The sequence below is a fragment of the Manis pentadactyla genome, chromosome 9 (assembly GCF_030020395.1).
Source record: "Manis pentadactyla isolate mManPen7 chromosome 9, mManPen7.hap1, whole genome shotgun sequence".
Taxonomy (NCBI): Eukaryota; Metazoa; Chordata; class Mammalia; order Pholidota; family Manidae; genus Manis; species Manis pentadactyla.
In genome coordinates, this window is record NC_080027.1 from 107,303,311 (window position 1) to 107,329,423 (window position 26,113).

A 26,113-nucleotide genomic window follows, 5' to 3' on the forward strand; every position below is an offset into this window, starting at 1 on the left:
GGGACTTTGCTACTGCCTAAGTTGAGGGAATACCCCTTCTGAAAGGCTTTTGGTTTGCTTTTGCTGGTACCAAGGGCTATCACAGGCTTAGGACTCTGTTTTTATGTTACATGTTTTGATTGGGGAACATCTTTTCTCTGTGCTGAAAATTTTAAATCTAAGTCCAGTTAAGGGCAGATACAAATTCTCATGAAAAATGTCTTTTTCTCCTTTTGTATTGTCTTCCTCTTCCAGTTGAATTATTTTAGTCTACCTTTTCTCTAAGATTATAGTCCTTTGAAGATCCCTTGGCTGTAAGTGGAGTAGGAAGTGTAGAAGGTATGAGGCCTTGTATTAAGTCTTTGAAGGAGTGTTAAGTCCCAAGCCCCTGTGTCATTGAGAGGAAATCCTCCAAGGGCAGCAATAGCACCCTCTTAACCACTGCTTTGCCTTTATTTCCTTCTTTGTTTTTGTCCTCTCAAGAAATCTTTTATTTTCCTTTCAAGTTAGCCATACTTTTTTTTTCTTTTTTTAAAAGAATTTGTTGTCTTTAACCCAGCATTTCTAGGGTATATAGCAAATAGTTTCTCGGGCTATTTAGTTCACAGTATTCCCAAAACGAGAAGTTGGTTACAGTTTAAAAACATCATTTTAAACCATTAATAGAAGCATAGTACAAACATCTTATTACTGAGTTCTGTTTAAGCTATGTAGCAGTTTTCAAAATTTTTGTGAGGTGGTCAGAATTTTATCACAGTGACACGAAGTTTTTCTTTGCCATATAAAAACCTCATATTACAATACTCAGAACGTGAACTTTAGATCTTAAGCACTCAGCCAAGAAGTTGTCAAATATGTCATAGTATGTCCCAGTGTACCAAAAGCTTTTATCCTTATTCCAGATCACAGTCAATCTTAAAGCTCCATTAGTCACTCCATTACTGTTTTTTTCTCCTAATAGGGTCATAGGAGATCTGAAGTAGCAAATTACAGAAGAAGTTAGGAAAGTCATTTTAGTGGGAACCTATCTACATTTTTACTTTTAAATGAGTCTCAAACCTAGACAGCATATGGTTGGGTCTTCCCTTTTTTTATCCAATCTGACAATCTCTGCCTTTCAACTTAGACTTAGAAAAGATAAAGTTCAGAGAGTTTCCATATATCCCTAGCTGCACCCAGTGTTAGCATCTTACATAAGTACAGTATATGGTTATTAGAGCTAGGGAATTAACATTGATACAATACCATTAACTAAACTAAGGACCTATTCAAATTCCTCCAGTTTTTCCACTAATAGCCTTTTTGTTTGTTCCAAGATACCATTTTGGATCTTGCATAACATTTAGTTGTCACTAATGCAAACAAAAGGATTTTCTTGGGGTATGTTTCTATTTATGCTTTTTCTCTTAACCCTCAGTCAACCTTTTCTGTTTTTTTGCATGTCTGGTAATTTTTCAATTGTATAGTCATCATTATGGATGATATGTTATCAAGACTCTGGGTTCTGTTGTCTTCTTTTGCAGAATGTTGATTTTTATTTTAGTAGGCAGTAGACCTGGCTAGCCTCAAAATCCAAGTTCTTTCTTTCTTTGGAGAAAACATAATTTCTTTCCGTGTTTTGTTTTCATTTGGGCTTCTTAAGAGTTTTCCCTGCACGTGTACGGTTCCCAGGTCAGCAAGAGATTTGGATGAAATTTTTATATAGATTTTGGGCATCACCCTTTTGTCTTTCCCTCCTTTCCAGAATTTTACCCATCAGTCTCTAGCCAGTTGTCCTCTGACTTTTGAAGCCATTAAGACAGTTGCCTTTTGAGTACAACGTGGAAAAGACAAGTAATGACTTTGTAGCATTTTACTATGCTTGATAGACAGAGACTGCAATGGAGGGGGTGAGGACTTGATAATACAGGTGAATGTTGAAACCACAATGTTGTTCATGTGAAACCTTCATAAGATTTTATATTTAATGATACTTTAATTAAAAATAATAATAATAGTATTTTGTAATTTCAGTGTAAAAAAGAAAGACAGTGGCCTTTTGTTTGAGTTTTAGATGGGCCACATTGTGTTAACTGGGGAATGTCCTCAGATGACAAACTTTATAAATATAAATCTTATGCAGTGCATCTTACTTCTTCCAAGGGTCATACCTCCAGTTTCTGCTTTCTTTTGGTTCTTCTCTTAGCTTTTAAACAGCTTCTCTGGAAGAAGCTACCAGCTATTCCACCTTACTAGAAATGGAACTCCCCCCATCCCTTTGCAAACTACTTTTTATTGGTTATCAAAATAATAACATGTATTGCAGGAAAATTGAAAAAAATGTAAAAATGTATGAAAAGCTGGGAGGAAAAAACCACCCAAAGGTGACTTATTGTTAACATTTCAACATATATCTTTCTATTCTTATTTTTTATTACTTTAATAGAAATCATGTTGTACATATCATTTATAGCTCTGTTGTATTAACATACCATGAAATGTTCCTATATTATAAAATTACTTTGAAAAAGTTTTTAATATTTGTATGATCTCATGTGATTTAACTATATCATAATTGTAATATCACTCTGTATTAGATACGTCTCTGACAACCTCTGGTCATACCTTCTGGCCAGTGGTGTCCTGATTCTTTTTTATTGGAGGAACAGTTGTCTAAGTTTCTTTTAAAAGTTATCTTTAGATAATTGGAAATTTGATGTGATAATTGGAAATTTTTTATAATTGAGAATTATTGTTTTTAGGAATGATAATGATACTGGGTTATGTTTATTAAAAGACTCCTTATCTTTTAAAAATACTTACAAATGCAATTATATATGGTCTTTGATTTGCTTCACAGTATTACTGGGGCATTTGAAGTCAGGGTGAGGGTGTGAGTGAAAAGGCTTGGCCATAACTTGATTGTTAAGGCTGGTTGATGTGTACTGGGACTTCATCACCATTTTCTGTGTAGTTTAGTATACATTTTAAGTTTTCCATGATAAAAAAATTGGCTATCTTTAAAGCTTAATCATAGTTTTGGCTGCAAATACTAGGTTTTCATAACACCTCTGTATTATTATAAACCCCGGAATAAAGTAACTACAGTCAAAATATCCTGTGAATAAGTGTTTTCTTCAAAGAATGTGTTAAATATTTGTTTGAATCATAAAATTGTTGTTCAGCCATTTTTAGCCTACAAAAAGGGCAAGTTCTTATGATTAATGTTTATGAAGAAGTATTCTAATAAACAATGGTGAATTTGCCACCTAAGCTAAGAAGTAGAATAGAACAAAACTGTAGAATCATTTTACATGTTCTTCTCTCTACCCTCACTTAAGGCATGACCATTATCTGAGAATTGGGGTTTTTTCTTTTCTTCTTTTTTAGTTGATTAAAAAAAATTTTTTTTTGACTCTTCTTGTAATTCCTTGATTGACTTACAGGCATATTTGTATCCCTAAACTACATGTTGTATAATCTTGCTTGTTTTTCATCTTCATTAAACACATTATCAGACTATATGTATTCTTTTGTGGTTGCCTTTTTTCACTTGAGTATTTCTTTGATGTATACATGGTGATGTGTAGAGTTGTAGTTCATTGATTTTTCTCTGCTGTCTAGCATTTCATTGCATGAATATACTGGAATTAATTTATCATTCTTTTAAGGGTGGACATGAGATATGTTCCCTGATTTTTTGCTATTATATAGAATGTTGCTGTGATTATTCTAAGTGTTTTGCTGCCTATGTGCAGGAGCTTTTCTAGAGGTGGTTTTCAGAATTTTTTTTGACTGTGACCCACAATAAGATAAAATATTTTACATTGCAACTCAGTACACAGAGCTGAAACAAAAGTTTTCTGAAATAATATTTATTTGTGTTAGGTGATATGTACTTTGATCTTTTATGCTAAAAAAAGCAGTTGAAAACATTGCCCCTTAGATTTATTAAATTAATATCCTAAAATGGTGAAAGACACTGATGCATTTGAAAAATATGTGCATAGATGTGAATTTGTGTCAGAGTATATGCACACTTTATACAAGACAGTGTCTTTTGTTCCAAAGTAGTTGTACCAGCTTGCATTCCCCAGCAAAGTACAAGAGTTTCATCACTGCATATCTTTATCAACACTTTAGTATCATTGAACTTTGCAGTGCTAATGCTATAAAATAACTTCAGCTTTCATTTTAATTTAACAAATATTTATTAAGCTCCTCCTGTGGCCTGGACACTGTTCTCGATATATTAGTGCACAAGAAAAACAGATCACTAGCTTCATGGACCTTTTCATTCTAGCTGTTCCTAATTTTAATTTCACATTTTTTTTCCACCTGTCATTTTCAGATCTCCCAGGTCATTTTTATTATTCTTATTACTGTAAAGTAAAACATAGACCAAAAAAACACAAAACAAATATATGGTTTAATGAATTTTATTAAACAAATGTTGTCAAACAAATAACCTTGTAACGCTACCCAGGTCAAAAAATAAATATTTACCAGCTACTTTAGAAACCCTTCTGTGTGCCTCTTCTTAATCACACTCTTCCTCTAGCAGTAACCATTGTCCACACTTTTACAGCGTTCATTTTCTTGTGCAAGCTTTTTAGTTTGTTAAATACTTAAGATTTTTTGATTCACAGTTTCTCCTTTCACCCCTTTCTTTTCCTTACCATTTATCTATAGAGGAACAAGACATTTTAACCTGTGGAATCACCCATAGTCTAGACTGCACTCAGTGTAGCATAATATGGTCTGCGTTTTCTGGAAATTATCTGCTGGTTCCAAAGGCTCAATTGGGTTTCACACCTATGGCAAGAGTATGGGTTGTGTTGTTTTTTTCCATCAGGAAACACACAATATCTGGTTGTCTTTTTTGTGACGTTAGCAGTTGTGTCTAGGTCCATTACAGGCATGCCTTGGAGATACTGCAGGTTTTAGAGTACCACAATAAAGTGAATACTGCAATAATGCAAGTCAAATGAATTTTTTGGTTTCCCAGAGCACAAAAAAGTTATATTTACATTGTACTTTAGTCTATTAAGTGTGCAGTAGCATTATGTCTAAAAACAATGTACATACATAAATTAAAAAATACTTTATTGCTAAACCATCATCTGAGCTTCCAGCGAGTCATAATCTTTTTGCTGGTGGAGGGTCTTGCCTTGATGTCAATGGCTGCTGGCTGCTGAAGGTTGGGATGGCCATAGCAATTTCTTAAAGTAAGACAACAATGAAGTTTGCCTCATCGATTGAGTCTTTTGTAGGGTTATTAACTGGCCTAATTTCAGTATTGTTGTATCTCAGGAAATAGGGAGGCCCACGGAGAAGGGAGAGAGATGGGGGATGCTGGTCAGTTGGAGCAGTCAGAACACACACATTAAGTTCTCTGTCTTATAGGGGTGTGGTTCATGGTTGCTCAAAACAATCAGAATAGTAGTATCAAAGAACAATGATCACAGATCACCATAACAAATATAATAATAATGAAAAATTTGAAATGTTGCAAGAATGACCAAATGAGATAGAAAGAAGTGAGCAAATGCTGTTGAGAAATAGCACTGATATAGACTTGTTCAAGACAGGGTTCCCACAAACCTTCAGAATATTCATGAAGTACAATAAAATGAGGTATGCCAGTAGTTAATTGAGGTTGTTAGAAGGTGATTTCTCATTTCATTCTTTTTCATTTATCAGTTGGAATCTTTTTCATAAAGAGACATTGTCCCTCATCTGGTATTTGCTTACCCTGAGGTCCATTTCCTATGGGCAAAGAAGGATAATGTTTCACTTTCTTTAGCAGTTTTGAGAATAATGAATTGGTGTTCTGTCATCCTCTGACTGTGACCAAGTTGCTATTTATTTTTCATTATCACTGTGAACTCATAAATTTAAACATACATGTCTCCATCCAATGTAACTATTATTCTTATTGAAACTAATATTGTCCCATCTTTGGCCAGTGGAAGCCTCTTGAGGTTGGCCTCCATGTCTTTTGTCATGACCTCAATAATAGTCATGACCGTTTGATAGTTTACTTGCCATCTGGTAGGCAAAGATGTTGCAGTTCATTTTGTACAATACCTGCCCCCTGCCTAGACCCAATTTCTCTTCAATAAGCTCTGGGGCGCTGGATGCTAGGGATGCACATTGCAATCGGAGTGACTATATTTCCAGGCCTTTTCAGCAGATGCAGCTAGGATATCTGTTTATCTCTATATCATATACAAATACATACACATACACAACTACTTAAAGGTAAAATATGAGTTCATACTGATTTTTCTAATTCAAATTCAGAACCAGAGTTTTACTTCATCTCTTCTGTATTACATCTACCTATCCTTTCCTCCACACCCAGTTTTCAAGGAACACAGGGCACGATACAGTAGCCTATAACTTGCTCATTTGTTTTATCCCATATAACAAACAACAGTCTTCTCAGAATAATACTAATACCAATAATATTACTGTAAACAAATAACATGTTTTACAGATGTTCAATTTTTTAATATAATTGTACTGTATATTGCCTGAGCATGCAGGCATATATAATGTACTTTCTTTTAACCCTCACATTTGGTCTTAGTTCTGTTAGTAAGTGTATTTAATGGTCACTACCATCCTTATGTTGATGTTTCTCTATTTGATTGTCTGAAGCCTGTTCTCCAGTAGATGAATCAGGAAAGGCTCAGTAGGAACAATTATTCCTGAGTTCTTAAAGTTTTTCTGTCTTCTGTATAAAATTTTCTTTCCATGATTACATTTGACATATTTCTCCATTTTTTTGCTGATGGAGTGTTGCTGTTGAAAAGTCTGTTGATAATTAAACTTACTTTTCCTTAAAAATTACTTTCTTTTTTTGCCTTAAGGCTGAAGATTTTTTTCAATGAAGTTCAGTAATTTTCTTGAACCATATCTTGGTGTTAGTCTCTGAAATTTCCACGTGTGCTTGGTTTCGCTGGGACCATTGACTAGGGAGCACCTGCACTTACCCTTTCTAACATGGGACTTCGGTATGGTAGCTTAGGGATCCCAGAGGGAATGTTCCAGTGTAGATTGAATTCATAAGTAATACTTGCTAAGGTGGTTGCTAAAATATATAAAGTATAACTTGATGTATTTTAGAAGTGAACTTTATTAGAATCAGGGATAATTATTGCCATTAGTAAGCCCCAATGCAGTAAAAGATATGAAAATGGCTTTGTAAAATATATCCATTTTATGTTTACATGCACATTTATAAAATATACATAAAGATATGTACATTTTGGCACTTTGTTTTTTGACAAGTTGTAAGTGAAATCTGAAATATTTCTCACTAAAAAGAGGGTGAAGAAAAAAATAAGGCAGTGGCACTATCTTTTGCACTGAGATTTCTAACTACATCCTATTTGTAGATTTGAGTTTCAGCCAGTGGATAGTGCTTTGTTTTTATTTTCATAGTTCCTGAATTAAAATGTGTTATATATGTATTACATCATACCATTAGATAAGCAAATTATTTTTACCAGAGTAGAGCATTTTAGTAATGTTATAGATCAAGTCTGCCTTCTGATGAATGATTTTTTGCTTTTTAAAGAAATTTTGAAGATGGTATCATTGAATTAGAATGCATTACATATACAATCTTAATTCTAGGGTGACTTAGACATAGTTTTCTTTATGATATTTTATTTCAGTTTTTCATACCAAGAAAACCATACTTGGGATTCTTCACACTTAACGATTCTGCCAAGCATAAATAAATGACAATGTGGGATCACACAGTCACAGAGAAAGATTGTGCAGTGTCTGATATTAGAGCTTATCTAATGCTGCCAACTGTTTCAAAATATGCAAAAAATTGTATTAATGTTCATGTTGCATCTCTCTGGTTTTATTGCATTCTCTTAGTTCTTTCAAAATTTTTCTTAGCTTTTAAAAATTAAAAATCATAATGATTTTGTGTGTGTGTGTGTGTGTGTAAACACATGTAATATCTACATCTGTCATTGTATATATGAATTGTATGCAACATCTGAAGATTGGTTATGGCCTGGTGGTGAATCAAGGATCAAGGGAAGGAGAAAGTATTGTTTTGTAAATATTTATAGGTAGTTCATCAGGTAGGTTTTGTCATTAATTTGATCCTAGTAAGTGAAGAATCTTACCATTCAACTATTTAAAATTTTTATTTGCAGGTAAGCTTTTGGGTTGTTAGAGAGATTCTTCATGCTCAGACATTAAAAATCAGAGCTGAAGTCTTGAGCCACTATATTAAAACTGCTAAGGTAAGAAAACTTGTTTTTCTATTTTATATTTCAGTCATTCAGCACTGTTTATGAGTGAATATTTGTCTATGATACTTTATATACTGTTTATTGATGCTGCAAAATAAGGCCTATTGATTAATGAAAGTCAGTTTTTTTAAGTGCTTGCCTCCTGTCTTCCTCTGCTTTCTTCTACATCTTCCTCTCTCACGCGAGCTGATTTACATGATTTATCTGACTGGATAAGTAGACAGAGGTCAGATTATGGTGAAGTATAATATTTCTAAAACGTTGGCAGGTGTTTGAGAAAACCTGATAGTATTGGGTAGAGAATACATATCAGTTATTTGCTTTGAAATAGATCACTCTGCCAGCCATGTGAGGAATAAGACAAGAACAGTAAGAGGATTTTAATCAAATATGTTAATTGAGTAGTTATTGTGGGGCATAGATTAATAAATGGAGCAAGAGAAGTGAAACATGGATTTCAAGGATAGTTAGAATTTAGAGAGGAGATGTAGCAGAACATTCCACAAAAGGATACCAAGATGGTATTAAAACTGTTAACCCCAAGTTTAATAAAGTTCACTAAAAAGTGGTATAACTGTAGCCATATATACTTCACTATTCTTGTAATAAATATGTAATTTACCTCACCTAGGAATGAAGGAAGATGGAACAAAATGAGGATACCATCTTTACAATTGTAAATTATTGTGATTATTGTAAAACTTTCATTATTGTATGTCATAGCTCTTCCTCATTTTCCTTGAGCATATGGGAGCAGTTGTATTCTAACAATCTGTGGCTCTAGGTGGCAGAGCTAGCCTTCTAAAATTTGGATATTTTGCAAACATCATAACATTTTAAAAAATGCACTCTGTGATATGTTAGATAAATATTGGGTCTTAGCTAATAGAAATTCATGACTTTTCTCCATAGATTCTGAATTTGCGTTATTGGTTTTCTGGTATTTTTGTTAGTTTTTTTAATGTATATGTATGTTCCACTCAAAACCACCAGATTTTGCCCATCAAACCTGCCATTATCCTCCTCGTTAAGTAATCATTTAATTCCAGTTCAGACTCTTAGACTTTGAGTTATTTTTGACAGTGCTTGCTTTCATCCCAAGCCCTAAATTCATATTTTTTTCTCCAAGCACTGTCTCTTAAATCCATCTATTCTGACTCTGCCTTCTGTATTCAGTTTGTTAGAAAACTGGCAGGACTTTCTCTTCTTTTAGTAGATCGTATCAGTTAGGGTTCTCTAGAGAGACAGAAAATATATACTTATATATGTACACTTACATAACTATATATTTTGTATATATAAAACATAAAAGAAATGTAAGGAATTGGCACATGTGAAGCAGGGGGAAATTGGCAGGTCTGAATGCAGTAGGGCAGGTGGACAGCTTAGAAACTCAGGCAAGATTTGAGGCTGCAAGTCTTGAGCCAGAATTTCTTCTCTGGGAAACCTGTGTTTACTTTTAAGGTGTTTCCACTGATTAGATGTAGTCTAATTACTACTATTGTAGTCTAATTATTACTTAGCATAATATCTTAATTAGATTAACTGATTATAGATGTCGACCACATCTACAAAATATCTTCACAACAACACCTAGATTAATATCTGATTAAATAAATCAGGTACTGCAGCCTAGCTAAAATGATGCATAAACTAGTAATCACATAGAGACAAATAACATTTATAAAATATATTTAAGTTACCAGAATAATAAAGTAGATACTCATGTACCCATTGCCCACTTAGAATTCCCATATGTCCCTTCATGTGCAGTCCCTTGGCATCCCACTACAGAAGGAACCACTGCCCTGTATTTTATGTGTGCTTTCCTTTATAGTTTGCTATACAACTGACTCTTGAACAACATGGGTGTGAAACATGTGGGTCCACTTAATGTGGGTGTTTTTCAATAACTATCTTGGAAAATTTTTTGGAGATATATGACAATTTGGAAAACATTTTCTTTCCTCTAGTTTGCTTTATTACAAACAGTATATTATATATGAAACTTATAAAAATATGTGTTAACTGGTGGTTATTGGCAAGGTCAGCAGTTATATTTTTGAAGAGTCAAAAGTTATGCATGGATTTTTGACCGTGCAGGGGGTTGGCATCCCTAACCACCCCTGCATTGCTCAAAGGTCAAGAGCATATATATCCATGAAAAATACATTTTTGTGTATATTTTTTTAAATTTGTATAAATCAAATTAGTAAATAATTACTTTGATACATTCATAACTTGTTCCCCGCCCCCCCCACCAGCCCCAGCAGTGTTAATGAATGGTGTGGGATATATCTCTGTTGTGAAGTATTCTTTTGTTTTCATATACCACAAACTATTCAGCATATTCTAGTATGGATAGTTTTCAGATTTTTGCTGTTACAAACACTAGTGTTATAAAGCATTCGTATGTGAGTTTTTTGGTGCTCGTGTGAGGATTGAAGCCTTAGAAATAGAAAAAGGCAAATTTTTGGTCTTCAAAAAATTACCTTAAAAGAAATGACAGGCCAGTAGCTTTCATTGAATCTGATAAGAACAAACATTTTTTCTTTGTTGGCCATTTAGGTTTTTTCTCTCCCTGAAATATCTGTTCATGATCTTTGCACAATTTTCTATTTTGTGTCAGTCTCTATTGATTTTTATAAGAGTTTTACATACATACATATAAAATTCTAGATGTTAGCTCTTGTTATGATTTGCATATATCTTCCTGTTTGCAGCGTGCTTTACCATCACTCTTTTCGTATTGTCTTTTGATATAGAGATTCTTAACTTTTGTAGTCAATTTTATTAATCTTCAATGAATTTTTATTGTCTTAAGAATATCTCATTTAAGAAGTCTTACCCTAATTCTGAGAACATGTCAAAGATAACTCATATATTATCCTTTAAAGGTTTTATAGCTTTGATTTTTGGAACTTGAATGATTCATCTGGAATAAATTTTATATATAGTATGTATGAATTATGGATTCCAGTTCATATTTTTTCCATATGAATATTCATTCTGGTGCCATTTTTTAAAAGCTTCTTTTTAAAGCTCTGTTTTATTTTGTCTGAAAGCATCTTTATGTTACCCTTGTTCTCAAAAACACTATTCCAGACTTAGAGTTTTTTTTTTTTTTATTCTACTTTGGATTCTTTGAGCTTATTGGCCCCTAAGAATTAGTGTCTTTGAGTAATTTAAGATAATAATCTGCCATTATTTCTCAAATATTGTTCTACCCACTGTTTTTTATCATCTCCTTCTGTAACTGGTTAGATAATGATGACATTTTTGCTCTACCTTTTATGTCTCTTAATCTTTGTTTCACATCTTTAAAAAACTCTTTGGCTTTTATTTTGCATCCTGATGTTTTCATACTTAATCCTCATTTTATTTGAAGTCAATACCTGATGTTTTTCTCCATTTGTGATTTCTTGTTTCCTTGTATTTTTCCATTTCCCTTTTTTTTTTTTAACTTGAGTTCATATTTCTTAAAACTTTTTGGGAATTCTTAGAGACTTGAGTTATGGTGATATATTAGTCAAGGTTCTCTAGAGAAACAGAAACCCACCCTTTCATTAATTCTAATGTTCAAAACAGTCATTTTTGCCCTGGAGTCTCTTGATGGTGGGTGAGGACAATTCTAAATGACTGAATTTTACATAGGACCATTGGATATAAGCATATGGTGATATGAAAAAATCTGGGAATTAGCCATAAATGTCAAGTAAATCTCTTGGCAAACTGATAGGATCTAGCATAGATAGTTTTCTGCAAGGTGAATGTAAAAAGCAAGAGCTAGTATTGGGAACCAGGAGGATGTCCCAGCATGAATGAAGAACTAAGGGTTCAGGCAAAAGGAAACAAGAAATGGAGGAGAACTGCAGGTTTGAAACCTAGCCCTGGAATAATGGTAGTACTGAGTAGGAAATCAGATCAGGATCCTGGGCACAAACCCATTCTTGAAAGTTGGATCATAAGGCAGCAGCTTCGTATTTTGGGATAAGGACTGCTTTCTAGAAATCAGGGTGCATGATCATACAAGGGAAATTTGATACTGAACCATAACTTGGTTCCAACTACAAGTATATTTGTTTCCAGAGTTGGGGGACAATGCCAAGTAAGAATGTGGAAGTTCTGTTGTGGGCCAAAATCAAGTTACTGTAAAGATAATACGTACTCTTAAAGACAAATCTCAACAATAAGAGTAATAAATACTGGAAAACTACCAGTTGCCTAGATTATATTTGTTAATCTAAAGTTTTCTTATATTCATGCTATTTTTCATCTTTTTTCCCGCTGTTTCTTAAATCTTCAGAAACTGTATGAGCTGAATAACCTTCATGCACTTATGGCAGTGGTTTCTGGCTTACAGAGTGCCCCAATTTTCAGATTGACTAAAACATGGGCGGTGAGTAATTTTCTTCAGTTAATGAAAGGTTAGACTTCCTGTTGGAAGTAAATGTATTCATTTCTTTGTGGTTCTTACTGAGGTTAATATTATGATAAAAGATAAGGATTTTAAAATTACTTTGTATTCTGTTCTTTGAACAGAGAACATTGCATTTAGAGAACACATGTTTCTCTCAAGTGTTTCATTAGGCTTGTCAGGTAATAGGGGGTTAAATAAATTATAGCATGGCATTTGGTTTCTGCCATCTAGGAAATCATTTTTGTAGAACCTCTGTAAGCATCTTTGACAATATAGTGTCTCATGTTTACTGATGGGAAAGTGTAAATGCAAAAAAAAACTGCATTTAATTGCATAAAGATTATGCTGCAAAATTTGAAGAAGGTCTAAATTGTAAGTTTCAGTAAGATTTGCTGAGTTAGATTTCTACTTTTTTATTCAGTAAACTGAGTTTTTTTTCCTTAGAAATATGAAAAAGCTGATAGTTAACATGGAATTTTACAGTGTTGCTATACTCTGATATTATTTTAACCACATTTGGTCCTTAAAAAGGTCAGGGAATGAATTTGACTTTGGCAAATTTGTGTGTTTTTATATCGCAGTGACGTAAAAGCTACTTTCTAGTTATTTCTCATTTAGATTTCATATAGGCAAAAATTTTAGATTCAGTTAAACGTGTTCATTTTTAATACTGTTCTTTAATGTTAAAAGAGGAGTGATTTTGTTTATTACACTTTGTACAAAGGATTAGTGTGTTCTTAGGGGTCCTGTGATACAGACACGACTGGCTTTTAAAAGCTTCTCTTTTTCAATATTATCAAAATAGAACTTTGTTTTTAGTCAGCCTAGAATTGCCTTTCCTTTTCACTAGTATCTGAAGAGACAGTTTCTTGTGAAGACCAAGCAAGGTAGATTTCTGTTTTGGAAAGACATTAGTGTGGAAGAACCTATAATCCCCTTTATATTTTATTTATATTAAGAAACACCGGGTGAAGGGTTTTCCTACTGCAAGAAAATTTTTTTTATAATGATGGCTTTATTCTCTTTTCTTAAAATTTGAATTTCATGGGGGATTTGAAATGATTACAATTACATAGTTATGAATTCCATCTTCGAAGTTTTAGGGAGAAGAATTATACTCTGATTTGTATTGTGGTTTAGAAATGGAAATACATTTCCCTCGAGTTTATTTTCCTTGAATAGATTTTCATTGTCTCACTCATGTATTTGCATGGAAAAAAAATTTTAATTTAGTAACAGTTTCATTATTAATCTGAGTAAGATTTTTGGTGTTTATATTAAATTTGAAAATATTCCATACTGTGCCAGGCGCTAATTGCTTGACATAAAACATTTCTATGTTACAGGCAAAGTTCCATTCTTACACAGCTAACATCTACAGTAAAACTGTAAATAAGTAAATGATATAAGTAGAGATGAACACTCTGAAGAAAAACAAAGCCAAGTGAATGAGATAGAAAAGAAAGCAGAGAAGTATTTTATACAATACTTGGTGAGACAGCCTCTGATAAGTGACAGTTGATTTGAGACCTGGAGAAATTGAGAAAATCATTCATTTAGGTATTTTGGAGAAGGGAATTCCAAACTGGTAACAGCCAGTTCAAAGACCCTGACAAGGTGTAGAGGATACCAGGGTGTCAGTGTTGACAGAATGGAATAGCTAGGGAGTAGTTAATGGTAGATGAATCCAGAGACGTGTCATCCAATTCAAATAATATGCTATTTACTATTCAAAGAGGTATAGAGAAGGAGTAGGGGCAGAGGGCTCTATTTTACACATACCAAGTTTGAGTTTGCTATTAAATAGTCATGTGGAACAGTAAGTTCAGAGTCAGGATATATACGTTTAAGGGAACAGTTGGAGCTGGGATATGTTTTTGTGATCATCAGCATAAGATAGTATTTAGAATGTGAGATTGAGTGGCATTACCTGAAGCATGAACACAGATGAAAAACCCTGGAAACCTCCAACATTTAGAGATTGAAAAATTAGAAGGAATCAACAAAGGAAATATCATTGATAGCCATATTCCACAGTCAGGTAAAGAAAGTGTTTCAGGACAGAGGGATCCCCTGTGTCAAATGGCTACTGATGAGTTGAGTAAGGGGAGGTCTTTGAGATGACCACTGGGTCTGACACTTGGAGAGGATCGGTGACTTCAGCAAGGGTGATTCACTGCAGTAGTGGAGTGAAAGACTGGATTTGAGGGAATGGTGGAGAAAAAAATTGGACACCAAGTATAAAGAATGCATTCATTTGAGTATTCTGCTGTAAAGGGCTGGGGTGAGGGGCTGTAGAGAAATCTGGCAGTAGCTGGAGAGGAATGTGAAACTGAAGATTTGTGGAGTTTTGTTTCATTCCTTGGAGGTGAGGTCCGTGACAGTATGTTTATATGCTGATGCGATGGTCTAAGAATGAGAAAAATGATAAGAGAACAAGGGGGTACTCCAGTGTTACCCTTGATTTCAGGCAAGAGGAAATTAGATCCAGCACTTCTAGTGGAGCAGAAACAGTTTATCCACTTTAATAGGAGAGGAGGGGGTGCATTTGGTTATAGATGCAGATAAGTTGGTAGATTTGGTAGTGAGATTCTGTAGAAGTTCTTCTGATGCTTTGTTTTAAGACATAAGAAGTGAGATTATTAGTTGAGAGTGATGGGGAAGAGATATTGGAGGTTGAGGAAGAAGAAAGGTTGAAAAGTCATCTAGGAAAGTACGAGAGTGGAATGAGAGGTTTGGTAGGCATTAGGAAGGATCCACTTGAGATTCATTTGTGTAAAGATTGCAGTCACCAAGGTATAAGTATAATGTTGGTTCATGGACTCTTTTCCTCCAACTACTAAAATCTTCAAAATATAATGGGAAAAATGACTTGTATCTCTGTTAATGACAGAGACAAAAGTGTTATAATCCAGTGCTCTCTTGCCCCAGTATGGTAGCCACTAGCCACATGTGGCTATTAAATTTAAAGCATTAGAATTAAAGATTTAAAATTCAGTTCTTCTGTCATACTAGTGACTTTACAAGCGCTCAGCAGTCGTCCATGGCTAGTGGCTATTACATTGGCCAGCACAGACCTAGAACATTTCCATCATCTTACAAAATTTGGTTGGACAGTAGTGATCTAGTACTTGAACTTATAGAAGCTGGAGGATGTTGTGGGAGATAGTGAGATAATAAGCTGGAAGGAATTGTGAAGAGCAAGGAGCAAGGATTGCACCTAACCCAACCCCAGGCTCATGTTACAAGGTTTGTACCGACAAAGAGAATGCTTAAAGACAAGGTTAGGGATGGGGTTTGCAGAGGGTGGGCCGTGAGTCCCAGAAGGTACGAGGGGTGTAGGGTATTGGGTCAAGTTAGAAGAGTAATAGAGATCATATAGGTTTCATGCCCATTTGGGCTAAAAATTTTTATGAATAAGGATTTGAGAGTGTTTTGGGTTCTTTTACACCAATGAAGGAAATGTGCCCAAAAATCTATAACATCCTAAATGGGGGAAATTTTAGGAACACCCTCCTTAATATCAAGGTAAAGGATGCCCATTTTCACTGTTTCTATTCAACATAGACATTCTACCCAGCACAGTCAGGAAGAAAGATGAAAAATATTAGGATTTATCCTCAAAATATTAAACACAAAATTTTGACCCAGCAATTCCATTTCCCATATATGCCCAAAATAATTGAAAGCAGGGACTCAACAGACATTTTTTCACCAATGTTCATAGCATATTTCATAGCCAAAAGGTCTAGACAATCCAAACATCCATCAACAGATGATTGGATATACAAAATGTGGTATAAGCATACAGTGGAACATTATTCAGCCCTGAGAGGGAAACTCTGACACATGCTACATCATGATGAATCTTGAAGACATTATGCCAGGTGAAATAAGCCAGACACAAAAGGACAAATACTGTATGATTCCATCTGTAGTAGGTGCTGAGAGAGTGGAATCCACAGAGACAGGAAGTAGAAGGTGGTTGCCGGGGACTGGGCGGAGGGAGAAATGAGGAGTCACTGTTTCATAGGAATGGAGTTTGAGTTTGGGAAGATGGAAAAGAGTTATGGCCATGTATGGGTGGTGGTGGTGGTTGGCCCATAATGTGAATATGCTTAATGTCACCAGCCTGTGCACATAAAAGTGTTTGAAGTTATAAATACGATGTATATGTTAGCATAATTTTAAAAACAGGATTTATTAAGGTGACTGACTACAAATATACGAAATCAGTTATATTTGCAACAATTTGAAAATACCACTTGAAAGGACATCATTTACAATATCAAGAAGAGAAACAAAATAATAAATGGAATAAAGTGTGCAAGACCTATATGCAGAAAATTATGAAGTTTTACAGGAAGTCATTAAAGAACTTAATAGATGTTGCAGTATCCCTTGTTCATGGATAGGAAAACTTAAAGATGCCAGTTCTCCCCAAATGTATGTAGAGATTATGTGCAACTTGAATCAAAATCCCACTTTGGGGATCTGGATAAAACTGCTTATAAAATTTACATGGAAATGAAAGTTTCAGGAAGAGCCAAGACATTCTTGAAAAAGAAAATGGGGGTTGGGGACCTGGATACGTGCTATAACAGATACCAAGATATATTGTATTATTTAGGCAAGGTACAATTAGTGCAAGTTTAGACGTTTGAACCAAAAGAAAAGAATAAAGAACCCAAAAATAACTCATAGAACTCTGATACATGACCATGGTGGCATTGTAAATGAGGACTTTTTATTCGTTGGAGGTGGGAAATTTGTTACCAGTTTGTAGAAAAGATGAAATTGGACCTCCTACACAACTCACAAAAGCCATTGTCAGGTGGCTAAGGACTTAAATGTGAAATGCAAGACTTTAAAGCTTTTTGAAGAAAAAAGCTGAATCTCTCTCTGACTTGGCATGAATAGATTTGCAGCTTTGGACTGGTAAGGATATTTTAGATAAGAAACAAAAAGCTCAGATAATGAAAAAGAAGGAGGGTGGATAAAGATGGATTAGTTTTGCCACATTAAACTAATAATTTATGTTCTTCAAAAGATATCTTAAAGAAAATTGAAAAGAAGCCCTAGAGTGGGGGAAGATATGTGCAGCAGTTATAACTGATTAACAATTTGTATCCGAAATAAAGAACTCTTAGAAAGCCAAAAGTAAAAACATAAGTGAGCATCATAATGGTACTTAATATGAGAGAAAATACACATTTAGAAGCAGTGAAAATGAGTGAACTACAGCTTCATACATTTTGGATGAAATTTCAATGTCAAAATGTTGAATGAGTAGAGCAGGTGGCAAAGATTAATAAATGGTATGATAGTCTTTAGTCAAAAGTCAAATAAAATGTAAGAGAATGATAAACACAAAATTCAGGATAGTGGTTCCTTTTTCTTTTCTTAAGGATATGTTTAAAATTTTTTTTCTTATTGAAGTATAGTTGATACACCTAAAACATTACATTGGTTTCAGGTTTACAACATACTGATTCAACAATTATATACATTACTAAATGCTCACCATGGTTAAGTGTAGTTACCACCTGTCACCATACAGAGTTACTACAATATTGTTGACTATATTCATCATACTGTACTTTTCATCCCCATGACTTACTTATTTTATAGTTGGAAGTTTTTACTTCTTTATCCCCTTCACTTATTTCACCCTTCCTCCCTACCTCCTCCTCATCAACAAAACAAAAGGGCAACCTGTTGAATGGGAGAAGGTAATTGTGAATGATATATCCAGCAAGGGTTTATATCCAAAATGTAGAAAGAACTCAAAATATATAAAGAACTTAACACCAAAAAAATAAAATGATCGATTTTACTGAAAAATGGGCAGAGGACCTGAACAGAAATTTTCTCAAAGAGGTATACGGATAGCCAAAAGACAATGAAAAGATGCTCGACATTACTAAACATCGAGGAAATGCAAATCAAAACCACAATGAGATATCACCTCACACCAATCAGAATGGCTAATACTGAAAAGACAAGAAATAACAAGTGTTTGCAAGGATATGGAGAAAAGGGAACCCTTACATTTACAAAGGGAATGTGAATGGTACTGGTTACCTCGTAAAGACAGTCAAAGGAATTGGATCTGGAAGGAGCACATAGGTAGATGTGTGTGGTTGGCATGTGGTTCTTAGATAAAAAGGTAGATGCATGTGTATTCATTATAAAAATTAACAAGAAAAGTCACATTAGGGACTAATGATAATTGAGTGTCATGAAGAAAGGATTGTAATTAATCTGCGCCCAAGGTCTAAAATAAATTACTTATGCAGATAAACACATTTATTCATGTTGCATGGGGATGCAAATCAAGGTGACAAGAGGTAATTTGGGAATCTTCAATTTCTTATGGTGACTGACATGAGCAGGGATTCATCCAAATTTTCCCAAAGCAGATTGTTATGGGAAGATGGTGTAGAGATAAGGCCAGGAACATTTGATTTCCCACATTCACCCAGTGAAAGCTTGAAGAGCTGTGCACCCAGCTTTCATGCTCTTGGCCAGAGGAAGAGTATGGTGCCTCAGACATTCAGAGTTAGAACCTTGTGAGGTACTTCCTTCCCCCCTTTCAGAGGGAGAAATATAGTGAAATAACATTGTAGGGGTAATGTTGGGAACACCAAAAAAAGATTTGAAGAGGAGGAAAAGAAGATCAAGACTTCTTAGTTACAGCTTTGGGATGAGTTTCTGTCCACTATTGGCCTATTTTAACATCTGCCTAATTCTGTCCACTGTTGAAAATACCTATCTGCTTAATTCTTTTATCCATATTCTTCCTCTAAATAGTCTTCTCAAAACAAGTCTCTGCTGCCCTTCTCTGCTACCTCTCTGCTAAAAGGATTCAATCTGGTTATTTATTATGAAAATTCCAAATTAAAAGTTATTTTTATACATATCACTACTTAAAATACTATAAAGAGTAGTGGATTAAGTATCACAGAACTCTATGTCCAGGACCAGACTGAGGCCCTGAAAATCAGGGACCTATACTACTTTGTGAGTGGATGACAGAGAGTTATTAGTACTTTCTGCTTCTTGCTAACCTTGTGATACCTTTGTATCTCAGTCTCCTCATCTCTAAATTAATCCTTGGACTTTTCTGTTAACCTCATAGGAAAATTAGATGAGAATTTTTTAGGTGGAAGTGTTTTGCATGCTATAAAATAACACTAATATTTTATGATATAAATAGTGAACTTTTATTACATTGTAATGAAATAGTAACTTCATATGCTTAAAGAAAATATATGCTTAAAGAAAATTATGTCTTTTTACCAGAGTCTTTGGACTATTTAAGGTTTTTTTTATTATTATTTCTTAAGATTATTTTGGGTGACTGCCCTTGCTTTCTCTTTATTCCCCTTGATTATATCCATTTTTCTCAAAGGGCACTCGCTGCAGATGTACCGCTCAGGCCTCTTAAAACAGTTTCATTAATTACTCAATTGCATGCAATACTGCACTGATCAAAGGGATCAAAGAAAAAACATCCTGTCAGAAATCCAAAAATGTGAATCACAATTTTATAGTTATTATCAGGACTAGGCAGAGTTAGACTTGTCCAGAAAAATTTTTACTTCAGTCATGAAATTCAGTATTTATTTTTTAATGATTGTGCAAGAATGATCTTTATATTTGAGAAGGCCAGGGAACAGTATAGTAAAATATTTGGACATCTGAACTGAATATGACCACATATTTTTAATTAGGGAAATGATCAACAAAATTGCTTACCCATTTAAAGTAGTGAAAATGAGAAATAATGTATTATAATTTACTTCTTACTAAGCTAATAATTTTATGTACATACAAGGATATTATATTTTAAAGAATGGGTTTGGGTTTATACTCTTAGTAGACATGTCTGATTTTGTTTTATTTATATACTACCAAAATAAAATTCAAGAAGGCATGGCTTTGAAATTCAAATTCAAATTTTCAGTAAATACAACTTCCAGTCTTTGTTATTATAAAAGAGATTTGGAAATAACTTAGGCTTTTCTGTTTGTTTTTTAGTTATTAAGTCGAAAAGACAAAACTACCTTTGAAAAACTAGAATATGTAATGAGTAAAGAAGATAACTACAAAAGACTCAGAGACTATATAAGTAGCTTAAAGATGACACCTTGCATTCCCTATTTAGGTGAGTTATGTCACTGTGTTCATTTTGCCTAGTTGTTGATGTGTCTTAATCAGTAATTTATATAAAATTCAAGCTATTTTAAAAGTGTATGTGTCCTTTAAAGAAATTTCTGCAAGATTGCTAAGTTTAAAAATTGACTAAAGGGATATGTAACCTTCTTGCCTGGACTGTATTTTCATGTTAAATTACCCTTTGCCATTAAAGTTTTTTCATAGACTATCATTTTTTCTTAAAGATGGACCATATGGTAAAACAGTATGTTTTAGTTATTTTATATATTAGTAATGCTTTTGAAGAACTCAACAGTACCTTGCAATGAAGTTTAATTTTTATACTGTGAAGTTTAATTTTAAACTAATGAAGTTTAATGCTGTAAAAATATTTAACATTAAAGAAATTGATCAAAAGATTTATGGAATTTATTTTCAACATCATGAGTTCATGTTAGCAGATATTTTAGGGTAAATTATGAAATGTAGTCTTGATGAATGTTGGTATTACTGTTTTCCTGGATGAAATAAGTTGGGTTTTTTTTCCAGTGTAAGAACAACAGATTTATTTTAGAAAACTTGAAAAAGGCAGGAGATAGGAAAAAGAAAAAATATCAACCACAGTCCTAAAACCCAAGAAAAAATAATGTTTTTTCCAATGTAAGAAGAACAACAGGTTTATTACAGAAAACTTGAAAAAGGCTGGAGATAGGAAAAAGAAAAAATATTAACCACAGTCCTACAACCTAAAGAAACAATTGTGTGTTAACTTGGTGTGTGTCTTGTGTTTCTAACTAGATCCTTGAAGAAATAGGTTGTTTAGTTGTGCAAATTTAGCTTAGTGCTGAGACAGATCTGTATCTTACACATCATTTGACTAAGAATTTATCTCTTTACTGTGTATTTTACAGTGTTCATTAAATTACAAGAAATATTTAACCAATAACATTATAAGATTATATTTTTTAAAATGTGAATAATGCATTATTAGGTGTTTGAATGAAAACTCTCAAACTGTCCCATTTAAAAGATGTATGAAAATATTAATTCAGAAAGTACACTATATGATATATACTTAGATACATTAATGTAAGTTAGTTTGATCCTGTGTAGAAAGTAATGAAATGATGAAGTTTTTTTCTGTTATCCCTTTTCTCCCCTGCTCCACTCTGTCTTTCCTGTAACCACTTATAATGTATTTTACAATGCTATTCTTGAAAGTCATTGAAAAACCTGTTGTTTGTTTAAGAGACACCATGTGTCATCTTTGGAGTCTTCCAATACCAATGACTAAAAGACAAAGTAGGGAAGAAGGCAGTTGATGCAGTCGTTCAGCTGCTGTAGAGAATCAGCCTTAGTTTGTCAGAGAAGAGGTGAACTCACTAGAACATGGTAGGACATTGTAGGACTCCGGGGGGAATAGGGAATATTGTGCCTCCAGTGTTGAAGGCAAAATACCCCTAAGCCCAGTATAGATAATGGCTGCTGCATTCCAGAATATTGTGTCCTGTCACCTTGACAAACAGTTCAAGGCCGTAATAGTAACCATGACTGTGAGAAAGGCTCTAAGATGGATACTAGAGAGACATTGTCTGCATGTGCTCTGCTTTTTACCAAAGCCTTGGTTATGTCCATTCTTGAAAATGTAGTTTAGGGGAGAGGAGAAATAGAGGAGTTCTAAAAAAGCAGTATCTTCATGCTCCATAAGAACCTAAATTTTTTATTGCAAAAAGAAAATTAGACTGAAAATTGCATCCCTCAGATATTATAATATGGCTCTACCATAATAACTTTTCAAGTCATTGAATCATCTCCTTTGAAGCTTGTTCTGTTTCCCTAGAAATAGCACACATAGGACCAGAATCATGTTCTTAAGGCTGGATTGGACCACTATGGTCTCTTTTGATTCATTATTTTACAGCTGAAAAAACCAAGGTCCAGAAAGGTAGAAGACCTGGCTCATAGTCCTAATAGCTAATTAACTGACAGATGCACAGTCTGAAGTCTTAGTCTAGCATTTTTCTAGTTTTACCTGTTAAACTCTCATTCTAAAATGTACTGTTTCTAGGATTGTATTTTTTTTTCATTGAAATGTTTTTCTCACAATCCATAATTTGCATCTTTTTTAGAAAAGGAAATTAACATTTTTTATTGAAAATGAGAATATAAATCCTTGTGCTGTGATATGTGGTTCAGGGGTCTTTGTATTATATTTTTCTACAGAGGAGACTTCAAGACAGGATTTGAAGTTGTCTGTGTGAGCATGCACATAGGCAAACTCTTGTGCATGTATGCAGGGAGAGAGACAGGGAGGAAACCACTAGCATAGTTGGAGTTTAGTGGAACCTGGAAAGGTTTTCTGTTAGAGAATTAAACCTGTTTTCTCCCAGCCCAAGTACCTGAAACAACCATAATTCCTGTGGGTTAAAGCAAATGAGGCAAATACTGAGGGACAGAAGTTAATTTGGAAACAATACTAGACCCAACTATCTTTCTTCTATCTTTAATTTGGTGTCTGTTGACCCCTTCTGTTTTTAGTTCCCTTTTGTTTTATATGTTCTCTTGAGCCAGAATCATCCTTCTCATTATTACCATGTAATTTTTCCTCCCTTTATACTTAAGCTAATGAAAAAGTAACCCTTTTGCCCCACCCCCCGTTTTTTTTCTTGCTATTTTCTTTTACCTCCCTCTTCACACATAGAAACCTTTCCACTAAGGTCACCACTGACTTTCAAGTAGGAACATTTAATGGTATTTCTCAAGCTTCATCTTAATTTTGTGAGGTTGATGCTGGTTATTTCTGCTTTTTTGAAATTCTCCACTAATAGTACCAATCTCTTTTGGTTAACCCTCTACATTTCTGGCCTTTGTTTTAAAGGCTCCCCTTTCTCTGTGCTTTTCTTAAATCCATTCTTCTAAAGGTCTCAGTCTACTTCTTTCTTACTCTGTACACTTATTTGGAGTGGTCTCATTCAAGTTTTTTTCATATTATCACCCAATGACTCCCAGATCTAGACTAGACGTGTATAACAAGCTGTCTGTGTAATTCCTGGGTTCTGGTAATATTTTAGGTATAAAATACTGACTCAGTGAGATTCAGCATCTTCAGAAATAAATTTTTCTCCTTCCTTCAAACCTGACCCCATCTTATCTCCTAGCTTAGTCTACTAGTGATAACAGTGTAGCATTGACCAACATTACCCCACCGCATATGAAATCTGGGGTTTTTACTAGAATTTCTCCTCCTCTTCTTCTTGTATTCTCTAGTGAAATGAGATTCATGTTTCTGAGGGTTATCCAAGAATTAGAAACCAAAGGGGAATAATGGCAAAGAACTTGTTAAAATATAGAATATAGACTTAAGGATCTACATAATTTTGTATATTCGTAGTCTTTATGTAATTATTCATCCCTGTACTAGCTTGTGAAGAAGCATCTGAGACTGTGAGGTGATTGTGGAACATTTATCAAACACGTTTGGTAGACTTAGGAAAGGAAAACCAAACAGTTGTCAGATAAGTTATTGTGTCTCAGTTCTGTTTGTTTTCAGCATGAAGATTGTCCTTTTAATGTAATGACAGTTTTATTTTATAGCAAACCTTGGGATTAAGTGTATTTTATCAAAACATCCAGGCTTTTTCTAAGAAAATGTGAAATATTTTCAACTTACACAATTTTTTGACTACTTGATTTTTATTTACATCATAGATGACTGGTTTGTTTTTTCATTCCCTATCTTTAATACTGAATGTTTTGAAGAATGAAGATTTCAGTTTGTATCCAGTTAGTATTTACTTTTTCATATTTTATTCTAATTTAAAACGAATTGGGATCATAGTTTTTAAATTGTCTTGTTTGCGGAACTCTTTCCTACTCAGAGGAAATTAGGCCTTGTCTTGAACAGAACTTGCCCTGAACACATTAGAAAGGTGATAATCATTATGCAAACTAGTGGCTTCTATTTAGCTGTCCCTCTTTCAAGTATACATAATTTGCATAATACTACCCTTCATACAGTTATTTTGGCAAATGTTCTTATGGAAAGAATATTGTCAATAGAATCTCTAGTGCATAGAGGAAAGGTGAAGACTAGTCATCTTTTTCTTACCATAAGAGGTATGGTCCAAACTAGTGGTGTTCTTGCCCTTAAAAATTATGATCAAAACTAACCAGTCCTTGTGAAGCTTAAAAAAAAGGAGGTGGGGGGTTTATATGCTGAAAACCTCTTATTTTGATACTGCCAAATATATCTGTACATTTGGGTTAAATTGTAAGCAACAGAAAATATTTTCTTGGCTTTTACCTCATAATCCCTTGAAAAATTGTCTCTTCCGTTGGTTTCCATTCAAGGTAAAAATTAGTCAGCCTGGACAATATAGTGAAAAATTTTTAGAATAAGGATACAATTTTTCTGGAGAGGAGTAGTTTGGCAAGTCTCAAGGAAAAAATTGTTTTATATGAGAATTACTGCTTTAAATCTGAAAATCATTAACAGCACTCATTTGTTCTTGTCACTGGAGGAAAATCTTATGGGGCTTATTGAAGAATTTGGCATGGGTAGCTTTGCCTTGCTGAAGAGAGAGAAAAACAGAATATTGTGCAAAAATGATTTAGTTATATAAAACAAATATTTTCATTTATGTGCATTTTCTAGCCTCATTTCTATTTTATTCATGTAATTTTGGGAAGATGCAGGAGGTCAACCAGCTTTGGTGTTTTCTGGAAAGAAAGCGTATTTTTAAAACTATGGATATAAATAACTTGTAGTTCTGTATATTGCTTTCTATTAAGTAGAAGAAGAGAAGTTTTTGTAAAGTCCCCTGCCCTTCTGTAGGATGTGAGTACATGTTTAGATGAATCTAGGTATGATTCCTCACTCTGGTAGAGAGAGCCCCCCCATACTTGACTTTTTTCAGTTTGATATGTTAGATTTTCAAAATAGGTGGGTTTTTTTTGGAGAAAAGAAAAGCTGGCCTTATAATCTTCTGTTATATAGTGATCCATCATTCTGAAAAGCACCATTTTATTTTCATTATGATGTTTTCATTAATCTGCCTCCTCCTCAGTAGTGTGTGAGCCATTATTCTTCTTGGTTCAAGGCTTTATCCTTAGCTTCAACAAAAGTAGATACTTAGTAGTATTTGTTGGTTGGATTAATTAATTAAATGATATCTTTCTGGCTCTTCCCAATGCTTCAGTCATTTTATTCCTTTTAAATACAATAAAGTTATTGTGTGGCATTTTGTATACATCATCTTCCTACCCATCCCCATTCTTGTGGTGCATC

At 34.0% G+C, this 26,113-nt stretch overlaps 1 protein-coding gene across 3 annotated transcripts in view; it reads left to right on the top strand.

The window, feature by feature from the left end:
- Positions 1–26,113, top strand: part of RALGPS2 (Ral GEF with PH domain and SH3 binding motif 2) — a 308,189-nt gene that overhangs the window by 216,196 nt on the left and 65,880 nt on the right. For all 3 annotated transcript variants that reach the window (XM_057507909.1, XM_036916777.2, XM_036916775.2), the window contains 3 exons: positions 8,148–8,237; positions 12,553–12,645; positions 20,710–20,836. In XM_057507909.1, the coding sequence (XP_057363892.1) occupies positions 8,148–8,237; positions 12,553–12,645; positions 20,710–20,836 (310 nt within the window). The remainder of the gene's footprint in view (positions 1–8,147; positions 8,238–12,552; positions 12,646–20,709; positions 20,837–26,113) is intronic.